This window comes from Periplaneta americana, chromosome 5, assembly GCF_040183065.1.
Source record: "Periplaneta americana isolate PAMFEO1 chromosome 5, P.americana_PAMFEO1_priV1, whole genome shotgun sequence".
NCBI classification, from domain to species: domain Eukaryota; kingdom Metazoa; phylum Arthropoda; class Insecta; order Blattodea; family Blattidae; genus Periplaneta; species Periplaneta americana.
In genome coordinates, this window is record NC_091121.1 from 183,684,655 (window position 1) to 183,695,481 (window position 10,827).

Consider the following 10,827-nt stretch of genomic DNA (forward strand, 5'->3'; position numbering starts at 1 on the left):
ATGCATGCTCTAAATTTCTAAAATTTTATAAAGAAATGAGCTCACAGTTGGACAAAAATTACAAGGTACCACAATAAGACTTAATAGAACTTAAATATCGGATAAAAAATATTAGTAAAAAATATTACTACCAATATTTTTCAAACCAGTTTTATCAGAGTATGAAAAAAAAATAAAACAAAAAATTTCTGCAGTTACGTCATTTGGTAACCATAACATTGTTATGTTCTCTCTGACATCTTTAATATTTTTCCTGCATATAATAAACACTTATTTCTGAAAAGTAGACTACTCTCAGACATGTAGGGTTATTTATTTTAATACAATTAATTTTTAATTTGTCCTAGTATATAAAATATATTAAAATTTACATAATGTTTTGTGACCTAATTTTTCTATTTTCAAATAAATGAGCATTATTGTAGTCTAACTTTTGCATAAATGCATGCTAAATCAGTGTACGAAATTTCAGAATTCTATCTCTAATGGTTGTGGAGTTATGTGTGAACATTTTCAAATTTTGGAAAATTTAAGTTAAAGTAAAAAGTGAATTCTTAAAAATATTATTAGTAACCTTTTCATACTTCTACCAGATATTTAAGTTCTAATAAGTCTTGTTGTGGTACCTTGTAATTTTTGTCCAATTGTGAGTTCATTTCATATCCTTATAAAATTTTAGAAATTTAGAACCTGCATTTTCTGATCATATTTCTGGTCGTTCACGTACATATACCCTTAATGTGTATACTTTATATTACTTGCTATATGTTTAATTCATTTTAGCCCTTGTTTTCTACGGTTCTGAACCCTTCAATTTCAGTACTATTTGTTTTGGCGCATACCGTATTAAGGAAATATTAGTCCTGTTATAGTTGCATTTGATAAATAATATAATATAATACATTGTTTTATTCAGTATAGACTTACAGAACGTTTACTGATGATTTTGACTGCATGCTCGTTGCCTGTCGACCTGTCCTTAGCGTATATTACTACACCGAAACGTCCTTGTCCCAATGTTCTTCCGAACTCAAATATACTGTCAATATTCATGACACTGAGTCGGGGTACTTCCGACTGATGTTGTCTTGATGCTCCCTGCAAATGGATTAATCAATTATAAAATAGATATGAAACGTGTAGTACATGCTAGAAGATATAATTTTATATAATCAATATACTGCATCCAGTTTTCGGCAAGTATCCATTTCTTCTTAAAGGCTTACTATTCCTTTAAGTCTATTATATCGAGCATGAAACATATAATTTTATCCTCATATAAACCTAAGACTTTAAGACGTTAGGCACAGAAATATGTGTAAACATTAGAAATCTGTAGGGCCTATATAAATAAAAAATAAATCTAAAATAACATTTTTGTCATATTTTGAAAGATATTAAAAATATCAAATGTCGTCGATTAATTTATGATTTTCCTATGGAAGAATGTCGTATTCAGGTATTATATTGTTATAAATTGCATATCTTAAGTTTCACATCATGTCCTCACAATTCCTCAAACATAAAATGGCATGTAATTATTAACTATTTCCCCTATTTAATTCACTATATTATTATAGACGTAATGATCCCAACTGGCCTTTTCTTTCGCAGATCATAAATATAAATTCATTTCATGTAACGATATTAAAACATCGGTTTTATATTTAGTTCTGTGTATATATTAGAAAATGTGATGAAACTTACCATTTCGATGTCTGAACTACTTGTAAACATGTTTGCATCTTCTTTCTGAACAGAAATATTTCATTCTCTTACCATCTGTATAATGCCTACTATTAAGTGTTCTTTAAAATCTAGAAGTTTGTAGTTTCTGATACTCGTAAAATTTGACAAGGCGTTATTTTCAATTGTCTTTCACGTATGGCAATAATGAATGCATCTTCATGGCCTGCTAAGATCTACGTTAGTTTAAAAATGTTGTTACTATCGATCCGCTAGGAATGACAGGAAAGATTTTTTTCTGTTTTGTCTGTAGTAATCTCAGACCTCGAGTGACATTTATTAGGACTATTTGGTGAATAAAATAAAAATGTAAAAAAATATATCCCTAAAATTCGATCACAAAATGTTAATAATTGTATATTAATGAATACTTTACCTATTCAGATATTGTGAAGTTGAAATATTCGTAGATGAATATCGATTACTGCAATAAAGAAATTCGATGTTATTATTCAGTAATGCCAATTGCGAAAAGCGAAATACAGGTTTAACAATGTTACTTACATGTACTACACTTTTCTCTTATTATTATAACATAAATACATTTTCATTATCTGCTGAAATCATAATTTAATTTAACAGTAACAGTGAGGACAGCTATATACCAATGCTTATGTATTCACAGCGAGACATGTTGCTACACAGTGAAGCCATCTCTGTATTGATAGGTCTAATTAAAACACGAATTTTATTACGCCATACGGAAGGCAGTTTGATCAAAGACCTTACTATTACTATGCAAGGTCTTTGGGTTTGATATGCGATGATATTACATAAATTTTAACATCTGACTTTCTATTAATTGTTTCATTTCATTCACAAAATACAAATTTTATAGGCTACAATTATAGGTTAAGTTACCTGTGGGAGCAGGACCAATGTCAGCTGTGCCTTATTTCGACCGTTACTTACAATGAGTGCAACACGGAAGCATTTTTTATAGCTCAACAAACGCATTCTCGCTGTAGTGTGTAACGGAACTAAAGCTGCATCTACACAGTTCAATATTCCAATCGCGTATGCGTGCAATCTGGGAAGAATATTGAAAGTATCAAGTTTAAAAGATACGTTTAATTAAGATGCATGAAGATTTTGTGTCTACATGGAGCGCCGTTTTGAACGTCGCCTTCACTGCGTAAATATATTAATTAATATTAAATGTCAATCTTGCATTCATTGCTTTAAAGTTGAAAGAAAAGTTAAACCGTGTAGTTGCATCTTAATGTATTCATGATCATCAATTTACGGGGAAACAGTTGACGACAACGACTAACCAAAAGAACGACGATGCGATAAATTGATAGCGATAAATCTATCTGCAAAAATTATCGCAAAGTGTGACTGTGATTGGTTGGAATTCAAAATTCCATTACACTTCATTGGTCGAAAATGGAATGACGTCATATGAACGACATATTCTTCTTAAATTGTCAGGCCTATGTTACAAGAAGATGTGGCCTTGTCAGGGCCTTGTCCATTTATTTTTCAATCATAAGTAGGCCTATTTAATATATTATTACAATTGTTACTTATTTCAACACACAGACAAGAATATAAAATATGCATAGATTGTCATCACTCACAGATTTTACAGATTTGCTCAGGTTAACATTATAACATGTTATAAAATGAGAAACCTTCAATGATCATTGATTAACGGCCATTATTCATCTACGGAACTCTTTAAATAATATATTGCGATACAAGCATGGTAAGTGCATTATAACAGAATCTAAGAAATTAGAGAAGACGAGACGAAATCGAGTATTCTCTATTTCCGAGATTCTGTTATGCACTTAACACACGTATTGCATACTATTTTTTTGGTCGATCTTAATGAAAATAAATTATTATTAATCATTTTTAATTTAAGTAGTTTGCTTTTGGACGCTAACATATTCATATGTGATCACCGTTTGTTATTTGTCAATAGGTGTCATTCAATTGTTATTATTCGTATTTGTCGATAGATGCTATTCATTTGTTATTATTTTGCGGCGATTGTGAAAATGTTGTAATAAAATAAATTAAAGAAAGTTTAGTTTTGTCTTCAAAGAAGTAAGCAGGTGACACATTATTATACATCAATATAAATAAATAGCACATAGAAAATATTTGTAGGTGACGTATTAATTATGCATCAGTGTAAACAAATTGCATACCGGTATAGGCTAATGCCTTTTTTTTTCTTTGTTGGTAACTCTATAGCATCTATTAATGCTTCATGGTTGTGCTGGCAGATGGAGTTACTTGTCAACAATGTGACGCTGAAACGTGTGTTCAGGTTTCTGCCTAACGACAGTCCTGATGTATTTTATGTTTTTGATAATTGGCTAATTAATATTAACCCGGTACACTGACAATCACACTCACATTCATACAAATTTCCAGACTCTAGACACCCAGGGAATTTTTCTTCTTTAAGAAAAATTCACCGAGAGCCGAATCCGGGAATCGAACCCGGGACCTCCAGATCTGGAAGCCACAGAGCTTGAATACGTACTGTATTTTACTCCATGGATGTTTTCACGTTCAGCCACGAGCCCACGAGTGGCGCTCAGAGCAACAACCGAAAGTCGTCAGAAATTATTTTCACGCTTACGTCTTATCTATATTAATTCTTGTTTTCTTACAAATCTTCACTCCAATAAATTAATTTAGAAAGAGTACAGATATAATAAGACATTTAGTTATTTCCTCATAGCACATAGTGGTGCGCGACACTGATAGTTCGTTACTGTTAAATAAATAAGTAAAAGTTGATTTTATTTATTTACTTACCGCACGTGTGTTGTAAGTTTAACTTACAAGGCCTACCAGCAACAACATAAGTAAGGTTATAAATTCAATCTGTTTCATAATTTTACTTGAATTGTTCAAAGGAATAAATAAATAAATAAATAAATAAATAAATAAATAAATAAATAAATAAATAAATAAATAAATAAATCGTGAGCAGTGTATATTTTATCACAGGTTATTTTCACACAGTAAACAAAAAACAAGGCGGGAGCTTAGAAGAATTGGAACTTAATGCTAACGAAAAGCAGGGGCGATTTCTCAGGGCATGCTATGCTTGCTGCGCAAGCCCAATATTTTCATAGAATGTGTATTTCTCAAAATGGGATTACGTACATTAAAATTTATTTTGATTTTTGGAATATTGTATAGGCGTAATACCATCCGCAGGTTGCACACCGCAAGTATCGCAACGCTTGCTCGTTTCTCGGAGCTACAGGAAAGACGTAGAAACAGCGAGAATATGATGCGCGCGCAAGTGCCTTCCTCCATAGTCCGTCCTAGGCGCACATGCTTCTGTTATGTGTTGTTTGAAGCTCTGGTCCGAGAGCTACACCAACGACTATTTATCGTTACACAGAGCAGTATTGACAGCGGGAATGTGCTGTGATTTGCGAGTGCAATGTAATTGTATGAGCGGAATGCATGTGTTAGCTACTGCATGTATTATTAATTCTTAAACACTAATTTGAAGTATTGCAATGAGTTCGGAATTGTGTCTTATTCAAACCTTATTATTAAATCCATTTTCCCGAAGGACTATTCAAGAGAAGACAGACATTACAGAGAATATGTGCGCTGTTCAGTGCAGCTCAATACAACAATGTGCATTGGTTGGCAGGGTCGAAAAAACTAAATAAACTGTTTTGTTGGCCATGTTTGTTATATTATATCGAACTTCTACATCTGATAAGCGAGTATGATCCATGACTCAGTCGACCTGGTTGGCGAGTTGGTATAGCGCTGGCCTCCTATGCCCAAGGTTGCGGGTTCGATCCCGGGCCAGGTCGATGGCATTTAAGTGTGCTTAAATGCGACAGGCTCATGTCAGTAGATTTACTGGCATGTAAAAGAACTCCTGCGGGACAAAATTCCGGCACATCCGGCGACGCTGATATAACCTCTGCAGTTGCGAGCGTCGTTAAATAAAACATAACATTTAACATTCCATGACTCATAATGATTTCATAATTATAAAATAAATTATTTATGTGGGTCTGATTATTTTTATTAATTATGAATTATTATATCCTCCCATCTTCTCCTATGAATAAAATAGCAAGCCTAACTTTCGTGACTAGCATTCGCCCCTGACGAAAAGTATGCAGGGTGGCAAATGAAGTTCTGCGTGCTGGGGGAGAAAACGTGGATAAAAATTCAAAAGAGATCAAACTTGGTGCTGCTGATAATGAATATGGGAATTCACTACGTTTCAAAGGTTCTCTTTATCTTCGTCTTCAGATGGACAAAAAAGGAGGGTGAACGGTGTTCTATTACTGGATTCTTTGTTTCAGCGCTAGATGGTAGCACTGTATTCAAGTGATTTTACATGTATTTTCAATCGAATTACTCTATTCAGTTTATATACTCCTACTTTGGGTTTTACTCCAATATACTGTTTTACCCTACTCCATATATACATATATATTCAGTTTTATTTTTATTTTCGTTTATTTTGTTTCGATGTAGGAACCCGCTTATTATCTCGGTCCTGTATTACCCTGCACTATAGGCCTACTAGTATTCGTGATCAGTAAAGTGGACTTAGCAGATTGTAACGAACCCAGCTAATAGAATACTTTCTTCCTCCCCCTTCCTTATCTGTTCATTTGAAGACGAAGTCAGAGCGAACCTTCGAAACGTTGAAAAATCCCTATTTTCTTAATCAGCAATAGAAAAAGCCCAAGCCTCAGCTCTTCTGAATAATCTATTGGTTTGCTTCTCATTCAGTTCGAAAAAAATAATAGTACTATACAGCGATAACTATAACAGTACAGTCTAAATTGATAAGTGTAGTTAAGTGATGGAAAAATAGTGAATTCCCAAATGAAATTAGTCCTACATTCACGATTACTTTCGCACGATCTGCCATATCTCGAACCCAAGCCCTTTTGGCGAGGAGCCATCAAGTGACCAAACGGGGGGTGGCCTCCAGAATATCCAGCACAGCTTATTTATGGCTTTTTTATTACAGTTGTCAAGGAAATATTGTCTTGACAACATTTTTTATTTCCGTATTGCAATTATAAGTCAGGTCACAGAGGTCTCTGCAAAGATTTCCTTGCGGTCTGAGTCATACTGCGTAAAGGATTAATTCCCACCTACACGTAAAATATCCCACCGCTGGACGTCTTCAGAGGTTAGCATTCCTGGTTTTAAACGATCTCAGTTCTTTTACTTCTATTCACGTTTGTGTTTGTCTTGATAGTAGCATTTGGACAATTTAGCATATGGAGTTAGCTCATAGAAACCTTAGTGGTTCAGTTTTTGTCTACATTGCTTTACAGTCTCATCCGTTTGGGTATGGATAATATTAATTTATTATTATAAAGCTATTATGATAGCAGGAAAAATTTCTTGCTGGTTATATTATGATTAAAACATGGGAGTTTGCATATATGAGAATCAACAATGCATAATCTGAAAGAACAAATGAAAATCGTAGCTGTTTGGCGAATTGATATCATTGCCATTAAGAACAACTCGGCATACATTCTCGATCCCATCATCAGATTTGAGACACATGCAGATCAGCCGTATGAGGTGGACAGTGAAAAGAAACGGATCTATGAACCAACAATCCCGTTCTATAAAGATAAATATAGCCTGTCCCACATTGATGTAATAGGTCTGATGGTGGGAGCACGAGGTACCATACCCTCCTTCTTTGCCAACAAATGTAAAAACCTGGGGCTAACACACAGCATTGTGAAGGAAATAGCCATTAGTGCCCTCAAAGGATGGGTTCAGATATTAAGAAATCATTTGTATGGGAGTGATAATGGAAATTTCAAGTTATCTTAACCGATGGCTGTTGATTGGTTTAGATATCAATGCCAGTAAATCCGTACTATTATTTTTCTCGCGGTATATGGCATTCAAATCATTCTAACCTATCTGATATTTCCCCCCCCCCTTTCTTAACTGTAAATGAGCACAAACGCTACTTAGGTGTACATTTTTCTGACATTTTGTATATTCGATTCCCTAACCGTTTCAAATGTATATCATTTTACCTTTTAGGTGTGTTTCCAAATTATATGTAATACGCTTTGTCAAATTTGGCAACCTTTTCATAAGGGAAGCTAAATTTATATATTATATGGCTACTACAAATCAACAGCGGGCACAATGTGTTCTTTGGTATGCTAAATATGAGAGTGTTAAAAGAGTTCAAAGGAAATTTCTACGTGAGTATGGTGTGCGTAATGTATCTAAATACGATTCCATAATTTTGTGGTATCGAACATTTGTAGAAACATCCAGGAGGTCGCAGGCGAAACCCAGTACGAGAAGCAGCTATCTCTTGGCTTGGTCCCCAAACTCCCCAGATCTAACCCTCCTGACTTCTTCGTGTGGGGTTTTGTTAAAGACATTGTCTATTCACAGAAGCCCAGGAACATTGATGATCTGAGAGTAAAAGTTACTCAAGCTTTTCAACAAATCACCCCCTCTTTTGTTACATGGGTCGAATTGCATCACCGTTATGAGTTGTGCAGGGTGCGCAATGGGGGTCATGTTGAGCTCTGAGAAATCTCTCATCTTTCAGTGTTGTATGCACAAAGTTTCAACGACTAAAGTTCAGTAGTAAATGTTTTACTGTGTTTTTATTTTATCCATACCCAAACGAATCACCCTGTATATAAAATAATCACTATTTCTATTTGAAACATTTATTTTTTTCCTACTGGATATTTACAAAGTATTAACACTTCTGCTTTAAGACGGCGTATCTCTAGTACTTAACAGAACAGCTGTGCACGCCGAATACCAAATTTCGGCAATTTTCTCGATATCTTTCCGTTTTTCTGTCACAATTTCATCACCACTACCGTCACAATCAGCAGCATCTCACTCTCGTCATCGATGTAACAACCCATTAGGGTTTTGGCCTTCCCCAGAAGTTTCATCAAATCATCTATGTTACGTACAGCAGTCTGAATTTAAACAAGTAAAAAGTTTTAACTATTTATTTTGCGAAATAAACATAAAAATGAAACGAAAGATGAAGTTAAGAAAAAAAGTATCAAAATTCCATTTGAAGTGCAGCACCATCTATCGAACATTGAAAAATAAAACAAGGAAAGCGACTAGAATGAAGTTCTGCAAAACGATGACTACAACTGTCCTCCTATATGGTTCAGAAACGTGGGTTCTTTTGAAGAGTATTCTTATTAAAGTACTTACCTACTTACTTACTTACTTACTTACTGGCTTTTAAGGAACCCGGAGGTTCATTGCCGCCCTCACATAAGCCCGCCATTGGTCCCTATCCTGAGCAAGATTAATCCAGTCTCTATCATCATATCCCACCTCCCTCAAATCCATTTTAATATTATCTTCCTATCTACGTCTCGGCCTCTCCAAAGGTCTTTTTCCCTCCGGCCTCCCAACTAACACTCTATACGCATTTCTGGATTCGCCCATACTTGCTATATGCCCTGCCCATCTCAAACATCTGGATTTAATGTTCCTAATTATGTCACGTGAAGAATACAATGCGTGCAGTTCTGTGTTGTGTAACTTTCTCCATTCTCCTGTAACTTCATCCCTCTTAGCCCCAAATATTTTCCTAAGCACCTTATTCTCAAACACCCTTAATCTCTGTTCCTCTCTCAAAGTGAGAGTCCACGTTTTACAACCATAAAGAACAACCGGTAATATAACTGTTTTGTAAATTCTAACTTTAAGATTTTTTGACAGCAGACTGGATGATGAAAGCTTCTCAACCGAATAATAACAGGCATTTTCCATATTTATTCTGTATTTAATTTCCTCCCGAGTATCATTTATATTTGTTACTGTTGCTCCAAGATATTTGAACTTCTCCACCTCTTCAAAAGATAAATTTCAATTTTTATATTTCCATTTCGTACAATATTCTGGTCACGAGACAGAATCATATACTTTGTCTTTTCGGGATTTACTTCCAAACCTATTTCTTTACTTGCTTCCAGTAAAATTTCCGTGTTTTCCCTAATCGTTTGTGGATTTTCTCCCAACATATTCACGTCATCCGCATAGACAAGCAGCTGATGTAACCCGTTCAATTCCAAACCCTCTCTGTTATCCTGGACTTTCCTAATGGCATACTCCAGAGCAAAGTTAAAAAGTAAAGGTGATAGTGCATCTCCTTTCTTTAGCCCACAGTGAATTGGAAAAGCATCTGACAGAAACTGACCTATACGGACTCTGCTGTACGTTTCACTGAGACACATTTTAATTAATCGAACTAGTTTCTTGGGAATACCAAATTCAATAAGGATATTATATAAAACTTCTCTCTTAACCGAATCATATACCTTTTTGAAATCTATGAATAACTGATGCACTGTGCCCTTGTATAAAATTACAAATTAAATTATAGTAGTGTACAAAATACGTAATATTATTAAAACATTTTGTTCTTGTAGTTTATTTACTGTAGCTATTTCTTTATTTTTTGTTGTAGCTAGGCACGGACACTCATTCATTGTGACATCACTTGTTTGGTCCCTCCTATGACGCTATAAAGCAAGTTATTACTGTATATTTAAGTGCATGAATCATATGTACTCGTAATGATGATAAACTGAAATGTGTGCCTTGCCCGTCACGTGTTGTCGGAAGTAACGCAAGGTTTTGGCACGCCCCCTGTCTCGTGTGCTGTGAAGTCTCGCGGTGTGTGGTCCTGCCGTTGAGGCCAGTGCAATGCAGCACAGATGTTGTTTTGTGGGAACAATTGCTATCAGGAATTAAGATTTACTTTTAACAAATATAGCTGACTGATGTACCGTAAAATAAGTCATCCCACATGCCAAATGATCGTGATTATTCTAGGAATGTTCGCCTCGGAGATTTCATAACTTTATTCCGTATTTTGTGTCTTTCTCCTTAAACGCAGAGGACAATCTGCTGCTCACTTTCCCGTCCTAAGAGTATTCTACTTTTCGTCCATTATATTTACGTCTAAAAAAGCAGACATTGAACATATTTTTGTTGTTACAGTGAAAAATAAGAAATTGAAATAGATTGAAACACAAAATAATATACGAAGTAACGTCAAGAAGATGTGAATTAAAG

General features: G+C 34.7%; 1 protein-coding gene across 1 annotated transcript in view; it reads right to left on the bottom strand.

The window, feature by feature from the left end:
* The window catches only part of LOC138700557 (serine/threonine-protein kinase 33-like), a 29,625-nt gene extending 28,532 nt beyond the window's left edge, over positions 1–1,093 (bottom strand). Inside the window, exon 1 of the mRNA XM_069827141.1 lies at positions 928–1,093. Within this exon, the coding sequence (XP_069683242.1) occupies positions 928–1,053 (126 nt within the window). The 5' untranslated portion in view covers positions 1,054–1,093. The remainder of the gene's footprint in view (positions 1–927) is intronic.
* Positions 1,094–10,827: the final 9,734 nt, after the last annotated feature.